Source organism: Pleurodeles waltl, chromosome 3_1 (assembly GCF_031143425.1).
Source record: "Pleurodeles waltl isolate 20211129_DDA chromosome 3_1, aPleWal1.hap1.20221129, whole genome shotgun sequence".
NCBI lineage: Eukaryota > Metazoa > Chordata > Amphibia > Caudata > Salamandridae > Pleurodeles > Pleurodeles waltl.
In genome coordinates this window covers 451,524,506-451,536,965 of record NC_090440.1, presented here as the reverse complement: position 1 = coordinate 451,536,965, position 12,460 = coordinate 451,524,506, and the positions used below count along the sequence as shown (strand labels likewise).

The following is a 12,460-nucleotide window of genomic DNA, read 5'->3' as shown; positions in this document are numbered from 1 at the left end:
GGTAGACTCACAGATGGCAGTGTCCAGGTGCTGATGCAAGGTTGTTGGAAGCCTTTTATGTCCCTGAGGCTTCATATCATGAGGCCAGCTAACTAGCCCTTGGAGTCTCTGTGGGCTCTTGGTTCAAGAGATGCAGGCCCAGCCCTTCTCACCCAGGCAAGAGAGAAGCAGGTAGAATGTTAGCACAGCAAAGCAGGAGTTCAAAAGAGTGCATTCCAGAAGAGTGACAGTCCTTCAGCAGCAAGGGTTCTTCCTGCCAGAGTAACCACATGTATAGAAGTGTACTTGGGAGTTGGATTTTGGGGTCCTTTATTTAAACCCAGTTGTGCCTTTGAAGGGGGGGAGAAGCTTCTAGAGGTTTCTATTTGAAGTTCTCAAGCAACCCTTTCTTGCCTGTCCTGGCTCCAGGGTAACTATAATGGGCATGCAGACCTTTGTGTGGAGGCGGGACTTAGCCTAGTCAGGAGTAAGTGAGGCTCTGCCCCATCTCCTATCTCCCATCTTGCCAGTGATAATCCAATCAGGCACACCTAAGCTTTCTATTGTTTGTGACTGACTAGGAGGAATATACAAAGCTCTACTGTCCGCTACACATTCTCATGTGACTAGAGACAAGCCACAGTGCTAAGTTAAGAAAATTTCAACTTTCTAAATGTGGTATTTTCAGCATTACTATTAAAAATCCAACTTCACCATAAGTTAGGATTTTAAATTGTGATTGCAGAGACCCCAAACATGAACTGTCTATCCCTTCCCAATTGGAAATTACACTTATAAAATGTAATAACCAACTCCAATGTTATCCTATGGGAGAGATGGGCCTTGCAGCTGAATAAAAAGGTATTTAAGTGTTTTTTAGCAGGTTTAAAGGGCTACTTAAGTGGGTGGCACAACCAATGCTGCAGGCCCATTACTTGCATTCATTTTACAGGCCCTTGGTATATGTAGTGCCACTTTACTAGGCACTTATAAGTAAATAAACATGCCATTTGGTAATTATCCAATTTAAATATGTTTAGGCGAAGAGCAAAAGCACTTTAGCAATGCTCAGCAAAAATGAGATAAAAAAATGGAGGAGGAAGGCAAAATGTTGGGAGGAAGATCACCCTAAGTCTGGCAGGTCTAAAAGTACCATACTAACTTTAAGAATTTTGGTGTATTCAAGGGGGAGTTTATCCTGTGAAAATGTATGACCCTCTGCTGTGATTTGAAGAACCATGTTTGAAAGAAAACTGTTTTATATCAAGATGTTCCCTCACAGGTTATGGAAGGTGCTCCAGAAGCCCATTTTCTATAGTTTCACACTATTTCCCTCACACATGTGGTAATAAAGTCTGATATTCAAAATAAAATATATATTTCTAATAGCAGCAGCCATTCAGGTGATTCCCCTGTGTTCTACTGTAGCTACACCAGTGATCTAACAAAAAACTAACATGTACTCATGACAACACATGTAGAGCCATTATGATGGACTCAAAGCTAAAGTTTTTCCTTTTAAAATACATACAATGAGGGGATTCCTTTTGTCATAGAAATTATGGTTTCAGTGTTCTAGAAAACGAACATAAGGGTACATTTTCTATTAGTTTGCAAAAATATTTTTCATCCATGTCAGTAAAACATTGTGATTTGCAAACTGAAACTTTTACTTTTTGCACATGCAGCAGCATGTCACTTAACTCTCTAGCAATCAACTGTACCTTTGCTACAAAGTTCTAATGAGCAACTAGAGTGCTAAAATTCTGCTTTAATGACAACTGTTTAGCACACCACACTGAAGGCATTTCCTATAGAGGCCACTGCAAGTAAATTTAACAAAAAACAGGGGGTTCTTTTTGTGATAGAAATTGGTTAGTGCTCTAGCTAAAATGTGGTAAAAATTCCTGAGTTCACAAATATCTTCCTCATCCATTTAAGGAAGTGCTCTAACATGCAGAGTCAAATGTGTACTGCAGCTACAAGAAGCAGTCTGTCAGTTAACTCCCTCAACAGCAGCCACAGTGTTCTAATGAACAACAAGAGCACTAACATTTTGCCTTCAATGCAAAAGTGAGTCACTCCTGAATGCTGGAACAGGAGCTTTTGAATTTAAACCTTACCTTAAGAGCATCCAGAAGCAAATGAGCATGCAACTTTTAAAATGCATAATTACTTTTCTCTGGTGCTTAAGCTATTTCCATGCAACCAACCTAGTCATGTATACTCCATAACGCTAGGCTTTATGCGTGCTATCACCAATGTCACAAGTGATGCCATCAATGATGTCATTTAACATGCCAGGAGTTATATAATATTTGAGGCCAAAAGCAGGCCATGGTGGGGGCACACGCAATAGGGCCTGATAATGTTTGTACTACGTCAGAGCAACATATATATTAGGCACATGATGTGTCTTAATTTAAAAACTCTAAATTTAACTTTTAAATTACAGCAGCTGAAAGAACCCTGCAGCAGTACTTAAGTCGATCTTTAAAACAGTATGCAACGTTTAACTTAAATACAGATATACATAGCCAGCAACATTTGGTAGACATTTTACAGGGATCTACATAAGAAATATTTTTATATTAACTAGGCAAACATTACTGTGTCTTTGGGATCATAAACCTGTGGCTATCCCGTCGTATTTTCAATAAATGGACCACTGGATGATTCTTTCTTATCCTGAAACTAGACGCTTGTACGTCTACCCAGTAGGTCAGCGTTGCAAAGCTGCATTGATTTACCGTCCAATTATTCTTTGAGGTGAGAATTCCACACCTTATTAATAATTCAGCAGGCTATTGTTTGTGCCTGCATATGCCTGACGGTGATGCTACCATCCCTCCTAAAGTGCGCATATAGGATTGATAGTGAATTGTTGAACAGGCATTTTTCTGACAGTGGCTCTTACTGAAAGCTGAACTTCAGACAGAAGTCAAGAAAATGGTTTATTTATAAATTCTAATTTTTAATCAAAGTGGCTGGTCTTTCTGAGTTGTAGCTTCTGCAAATAGTAAGCATTGCAGACTTCCTATGGCAAGGCAAATCAGTTTAAAGTGGGTCTTCTTTTGGTTTCTCTCAGTTAATGCATTGCTCTTTCAACATAACCTGGGTCACAAACGGATAATGAACAGCACTATAATCAGCATAATTGGAATAATGCAATCCATTGCAGTTTGTATGTTTTAGCTTATACGTCATTAGGAGAGCACATTTTCTTCTTTCCTACTCCTAAAACGTGCTTTGCAGAAATGGAAATTGATTTCTGAGTATTGTTCACATAGTTAACTGGTCAACGTTTTTTTGTCTGACATGAACACAGTGGCTAGTAAGTTTTTTTCAGGCGTGCCTGAAGGGCACTGTTCATGTTTTACTCCCATGAGAGTAACACATTTAGAATAAACGTTTTCAAAATTCCGTAAATAAAATCCTTTATATGTATTTTTTAAATTTAGTGTAGAGTTCTTGTTTCTTGGGTATTTACATGCGTCCCTTGAGTCTTCCAGGCAATTTACAACAGTCCTAGATATGATATTCAGGAGAGATACTACTGCCCAGTGTGTTTGTTGAAAGTTTGCGTGTTTTTGTGAAAGCAATGTGCATTTATTCAAAACTCTTTTTTCCTCAATGTGTTTTTTTCCCCTTTGGTATAGACTCCTTTCTCTACATCCTCTTCAAGAATAATGAATAGTTTGTGATTTTTTTTCTGCACTGTTTAAATATATTTGTCATCCTTTGTGTGGGCAGAATTAATTGTGAAAATGTAGTGGAAAAAGGCATTGCAAATGTTTGTTAATGCCTACTAATAGGGCCGACTTTAGGACGGTGCGAGCGGTACGGCCGCACCGGGTGCTGACCTGGATTAGGGAGAGCTGACCTCAGGGGGGCGCTCTGTTTTGTAATGACTTAGAAAGTTGCGATTTGAAAGGACCTGCTGAAAAGTTTTTTTTGTTTTTTTTTGTGCCTCCAGCCTTCAGGAAGCAATTACAATTTCAAGATACCTCTTGTGATTAATGTTACTGCTAGGGAGAGAGATGGGAGTTTTGTCTAGCAGCAACTTTGTCTCGCTGTAAAGTAGCATAGAGGGTTAATGTGCCTTCTGCAAAGAACGGAACTATAACTATGTGGATAGCTTACAAGGGCTTTAAAATAAATTTATGTATGTAAAAGGTGGGCTATGAAGAGATGAGGGGCACATTTTCCAGGTTTTAATGAGGGAATCCGTGGAGGTGGTGATTGGGTGATGGTGGGGTGCCAAAATAGACTGTCGCACAGGGCGCCACCAGGCTGTAGCCGGCCCTACCTACTAATTTACATATTAGTGAGCATTAGTCACCTATTCAGCTGTCAGCCCGTCTACTGTGAGTATTCTTCATTTCTAATTCTCAACTTAAGACAGAAGAAAATGTTAGCAAATTTCTCCCAACTTAAATTTCACCTCATTTTTAAATATCTCACGTGTTCTTATTCTGAGAACCAAGATGTGAAGTTATTATGGTTGGAGTTCTGTTTATTGAGAGATCACAGTCGTCTTTAATACATCTGAATTTGTTATAGAAGGACCTTAAGTAGTTTATTGAACTGAGGCATCTGGTGGAAGTGTAGTTTGTGGACAGCTTTTTATAGACATCCTGATATTTCTACGAGGTCTGGTGCCTTCTCTGCCATGATATTAATTGCACATTGTTTTCAACTAGTTGATGCTACAGGAAAAATCTGTGAACAGGTGTTGTGATTAATATTTAAGTAGTGCTTCTGCTTTAGGATCCTTTAACATACATTGTACAGACTTTGAGATTCTTCATATTGAGGACACACCAAGTTTTTAATTTAAATCCGTTTGTAATCAAGACACGTCTGTACTTACAGTTCTTCTAGTTTCAGGTTTTGAAATAGTTGCCAAGACAGCGTGGTCAGCCAGTTACCAGAGAGATTTCTGAAAAATTAGAAGGAACAAATATATTAGGAACACGATGTTTGTTAATTGAGGCTTGCATTCAGTACCTGTTTTCCCACGTTTATATTAGGACATCTTCTCTGTAGTCACTTTGGGACAGAATTACTATTTTTCAAAGAACACACTGCAGCAGCCATATTTGCTGTCCTGCATTATGCAAGGTGGGGCCACTGCATATTTTATATTGCTGGGTACTCTTGAAGTCATTTGTTAAAGTCTTCTTCATGTAACCATTGACTTCTTAACCTCAGCAAAGTGCTCTGACATCTAGTTCATGCCAGAGCTTAATTAGTAAAAATATAATTGTCAGGCCCCAACGTCTACCACTACAGCTGATATCACCTACAGCTCCTGCCCCTACTGTCAAATGCCAGTGCCAGCATTACTTGCTAATCATCAGAAGTGCAAAGCCATAACTCGCCCACTGAGGTGGCTGTAATTTGCGACCTGGCCATGCACTCCTAATTACCCCACAAATTACAGCACTGATGACATCACATAATTGATAATGTCACTGTAACATCTGCAGTAGAATTATTGATCACATAACTGTGGATGGCCGGGCCTGAGTTATAATTACCTTAGAGCTCGAGTTATAGTTACTTGAAATAACTATAACAGGTGAATTTCTATGGTTTTGTACATTTAAATACTGAGCCTAACTATAACCTTTGGTTTTCTTAGTGAATATATATGTGTGTATATATATATATATATACACAGTTTCAGTATGGATTCACCGTAATAGCTACTTATATGGCACACAAAACAGAACCCCATACACTCCCTCCGTACAGAAAAACTGGAAGATAACATTTAACTGAAATTCACAAGCTATATAGGACAGCCAATGTAGTGACCAGAAAAGAAAAGAACTGCATAACACCATTTCAATATAAAGAAGAATGATATGCTGTGAGTGGACACTGACCACCTTCCAACAAAAGCCAATCAAGAACAGAGCTTCAATATTGGTCTATTAACTTTGGTACTGTGACACATAGAACTACCATGAATGCAAGTGGTAATCTGAGATCCATAATTATGACGAGAAGTCTTTGCTTTCTTGTTGGCATTAGCAAGTCTGGTGATATCTCACCACTACTTCACGACCACACAAACAGCAGTGCACCAGTCTTCCAATACATATGCAGGTTGCCTAAACTTGGAAAACCCTGTTCTTACCATGAGGGGATTTTTACATGTACGCAATCTTTTACTCAAAGCTGGGTCTTTTTGGAATGTGAATTCAGAGGTCATTTGACAGAAACTTGATTAAAATCACTGTTACATTTAGCTTCAAACCACATAATATTTCTCATTTTATTTTCCCCATGGATCTCATTATCCAGGAATAACACAACTCTGACACACCTCAATGTCCCTTCATTAGTTTGTAAGTAGACTTCTCACTCACCAGAGAAGGGATATCCTGTAACACCTCAGTATTTTCCTAATCATCCTAACACAATCAGCCTTGAATCTGAAATCCACATGGGTGCACTCCAACAAAACCTTATTCAACCTTTCTTCTTTACCATTCAATTGAGGGTGATAGAGAGGGGTTCTGAGATGTAATATATTGCGTCTGCCCAAATATTACTTCATGGCTAGTCCAGTGAATTGGACCCCATTGTCAATAAACAATTCCTCCAGAATAATCTTCTTTGTAAAATGTCATTGAAGACAACAGGAGAACCTTGTCAGTAATATGTTCCATTACACATGGCCTACATGTACAGATGATCTATTAACACTATCATGTAACCCATAATTGAGCAGGACATGAAAGGAAACTAAATAACCACCCCAATTCTTTGTCACGCTCTGTCACGAGAAATGGTGGAGTGTATGATGTTCTGTCAAACATTATTTTATCATTCAAGTTGTGTTGAATAGATATCATGCACTAAATATTAAATACTAAATATTTAAATCCAGACCTGGCCACCAAAATCCTACTTTTCATAACATTCATATCAATATAACTACAATGAGCAGTCTGTGAAATCCCCAGTCTCAGAAAAACTCAAAGGAATTGACTTTCCACTACTCTCTGATCACCCATTTTCGAAGGACAAATTGTTTTCCACTTAAAAAAATTATTGAATATCGGCTAACAGCATCTTCTCCCTTTGCCAGTCCATTGAAACAAACTTCACAATCTCCTTTAATGTTATATTTCTGTGAACTTCATCTCACCTCTGATCCATACTAGTGCACATGATCGTCTCATTAACTTTAGCAATGATGCACTCTTCAAGATCCTCCTCCTCCTCCTCTGGAATACTGTCTCATGCTTCCCTTGCAGAAAATATTTAAATATATCATCCTTCACAGTCCTGTCACATGAAATCATTATAACTGTTACATGAAAATCTAGCAGTTTGGTTAAAAGTGAGGTTAGCCTTGCGGTAGCCTTCATGATCTTTTAAACACTCAGAACATCAACAAGAAAGATATGGGGGGTTCTAAGAATAAATGGTCTCCCCCACACTTGATTCAAACGTTTTCACTCCCCTCACACATTAACAACAGACTATTTTCTCTTCACGTGCTTTGGTGTTCTTGAAGCAAAAAGAATGTCCACCTCTTCAGAGCGTAACCTAATCCATAATCACTGGTGTCAACTATCACAATTACTGTACATCTCTCTATAGAAGGATGTAGAGCAGGAGCTCACATTTGTTTTTTGATGAACTCAAAATGTGACTAGCAGAAAAGTAAACACACAAAATCAGCCCACTTTTTTGATATACACTGTGTAACATTCTGTTAGATTATTCAACCCTTCAAAAACCCAACAAGGAACACAACTGATCTCTGTGCAGCAGCATTGACTATGCTATTGACCGAACCCAGTCTTTGTTTAACCTCTTGACCAGTACAAATGCCTAAATATTCTGCTTCATTTGTAAAAGAAACACTTATATTTTCTCAAAGTAATAGCCTTAATTTATAACAAGGGTATAGCTTTATCAACAGTGTCGTCATGTTCCAATTCATAATTGGTGAAAGTCAAACAATTCCCCTGAAAGCAACTACAAAATTCAACTCTTTAAAAGAATTGTCATAAATCACTGAAAAATAGGTACAGCAGTGGCCAAGCCAGCAGGCATGCGATGGAATCAAAACCTACCATCACATGTAAATCAAAATTGTGGGGGTGAATTATGAGTGATATGGCGCTCCTGCCCTCATGAATAGTAGCTACAAATAATCTAACAGTATACGGTGCCAAATACTGGGGTTGCACCCTCCAATCTCCCAAATGAAGTAACACAACGTTACCTATAACCTGACAAAAAGGTATTCGCACACGTGTACAAATAAAGAGAAATTACACACCAAGTTAATAGATAGAAACAAATAATATTACATCCAAATTCCACATAATCATAGAAAAAATACATTGGATCAAAATTGAAAAATTATTAATACAAACATTAAATTAAAAAAAAGTAATGATCCAATAGTCCAAATTTCAGCACTGAAATACTAATTGCTTCACAGTTTCAAATCTGAGTCCCAAGTATTTATCAATGTCCATATGTGGTCCACTCCATCCAAACAATATGAAAAATTATATCCGTCCCGTTGTCAACACGTGTTTCATCCCGGGAGTATCCCTGGATTTCGTCAGGACCTCCTACAACAGTATTAACATACACTCTCTATTAACATATCTTATAATTCCCATCATAATATCTTAAATTATATTAAAATATGTGTGCAGTGGGAACCCAACTGTAGTGTATAATGTGTTCAATCCATATTATTTCTGTGTCCTTTATAATTTTAAACACCCCAGGGTGAGCAAACTCATATTTTACAGCAAGTACCACTTCTGTGAGCAGGCATATTTCAAAGGTGACACCATTCTAGTGACAGTTCCCCTCCTCCTATTCTGGCACTCCCAAAGCCTCCGGATAATCTCAATCCATGCAGCAACCCTACCTTTCAAGAGGGCTCCACTTTATGAATTGATACTATGGCCCTTGTTCTCTATTAGCCTTAATATGAACTTCTGCTGAGATAAAATTGAAAGTTGGTTCTCAAGCTCTCCACTGAATTTATTCAAATAGAGTCTCAATTGCTACCCCTCCTACGTCTTACCGCTATTTCGTATCTCTAATTTGCCAAGAGAATCGATGTTTCAAATTCGTCTATTCCTCCAAGCGAGTACGCTCCTTCGTCCGTCACACCAAATATCAAAGCCGAGACTCTTCGGCTGTCGGAGCTTTATACCGCTTTCATAACATTAGAAATAGAAGACGGACGACAGCGTAAAACCGTCCGTGTGTTCCCTATAGTAAAAATAAAGGACGGACTCCGCAAGTCCGAAATTTTTATTTATAAAAGTGTTCTTATTCCTACTATCGGGGCTCCATGTCGCCTCTTAAATTTGAAACCCCAGTCACAGTTTCTGTGTAAATTATGGTAGACTCAGCGGAAAGATTCTCAAAAATACTATAATTATAAAAGTATAGAGACAATGTGTTAGTGTCCCTATTAATAACTTCCAACTCTTCTAATTCTAATCGTCTTTTAAATCACAATTGTGTTGGACCTAAGAGAACCTACACCTCTAATAATATTGTATATTCCCAAGGGCCAAAAACAATAGAGTATAGCCCAATCAATATCTGTCCATTTTGCCTTTGGTGTGCTATTAGTGTGCTCGCATCTAAATACTATCTATTAAACTCTAGGTCTATTTACACCAATTATAATTACACATTGCCTGATGGTTGAACTAGAGAATTATTATTTTTTTTAATAGAAAGTAGCCCACCCATCCTAACATGTACTTGATCTCTAAATGTTAATTACGTGTCTCCTAGATAATATTCAATTTCGTAGTCAGTATTAAGACCCTGTTCTACAGCTCTAAGTCTCAAAATCCAATATGATTCCTTTCTCCTGAGGGCTAGTTCCCTGTTACCATCACGGGGGTTTGATACACAATGATCAAAACCAAAAAATTTAAATGTTTTGTATTTAGCCTGTGCATTGCAAACCTTCATATGAGATGCTATAGGATAACGATCATCCTCTAGATTAATTGCCTTCCAGTGTTCGTAGATTCTGACCTTTAGCGGACGTATTGTACTACCTACATATATCTTATCACATTTACATATAATCATGTATACCACAAACTTCGTATTACAGTCTATATGTGACTTAATGAACATTAGGTTGCCTTTACAATCAACAAATTCCTTCTTGGGCTGCCAGGCCCGTTTGCATACTGTACATGAACCACATTTAAAAAAAAACAAGCTACGCTTCCCAAGCCAATCTAACTTCTTCCTCTCCATTGGATAGCTTGGACTTAATATGTTATTGAGGGTATTACCCCTTCTAAATACAACATCAGGTCTGTTACCAATATATTTCTTAAGTTCACCATCCTGAGTCAATATTGACCAATATTTTTTCATACTCCTAATGAGTATTTTAGACTTCTCCGTATAGTCTAGAATAATCCTAATCTTCTGATCACTACTATTTTTTTCTGGTATGTCACCCTTGTATACACCCTGACATCGTGTCTGTCTATGTGATATTTTCCTCACTCTCCGCAATGATTTCTTGATAATGCTTTCCGAATAACCCCTGGCTAGAAATCTCCATCCCATGTTGTCAATTTCCTCATAAAAATCACTATTTATACTGCAATTTCTCGTTGCTCTAATCATTTCTCCAAGTGGTATCGCCTCTATCTGATGCTGCGGATGAGCACTGGTAGCATGCAATATATTGTTACACGAGGTCGGTTTGCGATACAATCTTCTCTCTATTTTGTTGTATTCGACAAACAATTCCATATCAAGGAATTCTAGCCTAGTCTCACTATATTTATATGTAAACTTGAGATTCACATCATTATTATCAAGATATTTACAGAATTCCTCCAGTGTACTTACATCTCCTGTCCAAAGCATAAAACAATCATCGATGTATCGTCCCCAGTATAAAATATGGGTGTGCCATTTTGCTGCACCCGGGCCCCAGATCCAAATTTCTTCGAACCATCCCTTAAACAGATTAGCATATGAGGGGGAGAATTTTGAACCCATTGCTACACCCTGTTTTTGTTTGAACCAATTTAAAAAGAAAATAGTTATTGTTAAGTATGAACTCTATCATATTGATCATCATCCTTGTATGTTCCATCAAACTAGCAGACCTCTTATGCAAGACATGTTCAATCGCTTGAATCCCAAATTTATGTTGAATACTTGTGTACAATGCCACCACATCACATGTAACAAACACCATTAGATAGTCAGATTAGATGTCTACTTTCTCCTGACTGTAAGCTGCCAGAAAATCTAAGTTAGTGAACTATTTGGCCTTTCTACAATGGTGATGCCAGTCTTAATATTTGAGGGCCCAAATCTTTTCACCAAATGCCATTGTTTAGGCATCAGAGGTCAATGCAAAGGCACAATTTATCAGATTTCTTTTGTTTTCCAGAATGATGGGAGAAAGCCAAAGGATGGCATAGATGGGCTTCATTATCTTCAGATCATGCATACAAATTATGCAAGATCATTTCCCTCTCACACTATGAGAAGCATTTGTTACCTTATGTTCACTAGGTACACAATCTTCCTTCAATTTGATGCTGTGCCTAAAGCCCTGACTCTTGCCAAACTTCTTCTGAAATGCTAGCTGATACTTCACCACCAATTAATTCCCTGACGCTAACCTCCACGTCTACTCTAGAGACCAGTATAATTTCTCAAAGCCTAATCACCCTGACAAAATCTGATTTTTGCACCCAACCCAGGTACCAATGCCTTTTTTGATAACACATACTTAGGTAGAACATCAACAAGAAAGATATTGGGGGTTCTAAGAATAAATGGTCTCCCCCACACTTGATTCAAACGTTTTCACTCCCCACACACATTAACAACAGACTATTTTCTCTTCACGTGCTTTGGTGCTCTTGAAGCAAAAAGAATGGCTACCTCTTCAGAGCGTAACCTAATCCATAATCACTGGTGTCAACTATCACAATTACTGTACATCTCTCCATAGAAGGATGTAGAGCAGTAGCTCACATTTGTTTTTTGATTAACTCAAAATGTGACTAGCAGAAAACTAAACACACAAAATCAGCCCACTTTTTTGATACACACAGTAACATTCTGTTAGATTATGCAACCCTTCAAAAACCCAACAAGGAAAACAACTAATCTCTGTGCAGCAGCATTGACTATGCTATTGACCGAACTCAGTCTTGGTTTAACCTCTTGACCAGTACAAATGCCTAAATATGCTGCTTCATTTGTAAAAGAAACACTTATATTTTCTCAAAGTAATAGCCTTAATTTATAACAAGGATATAGCTTTATCAACAGTGTCATCATGTTCCAATTCAGAATTGGTGAAAGTCAAACAATTCCCCTGAAAGCAACTACAAAATTCAACTCTTTAAAAGAATTGTCATCAATCACTGAAAAATAGGTACAGCAGTGGCCAATCCAGCAGGCATGCGGT

General features: G+C 38.0%; 1 protein-coding gene across 8 annotated transcripts in view; it reads right to left on the bottom strand.

The window, feature by feature from the left end:
- NTRK3 (neurotrophic receptor tyrosine kinase 3) overlaps positions 1 to 12,460 on the bottom strand; it is a 1,498,428-nt gene that overhangs the window by 938,734 nt on the left and 547,234 nt on the right. For all 8 annotated transcript variants that reach the window (XM_069222726.1, XM_069222728.1, XM_069222731.1 and 5 more), the window contains exon 5: positions 4,853 to 4,921. In XM_069222726.1, the coding sequence (XP_069078827.1) occupies positions 4,853 to 4,921 (69 nt within the window). The remainder of the gene's footprint in view (positions 1 to 4,852; positions 4,922 to 12,460) is intronic.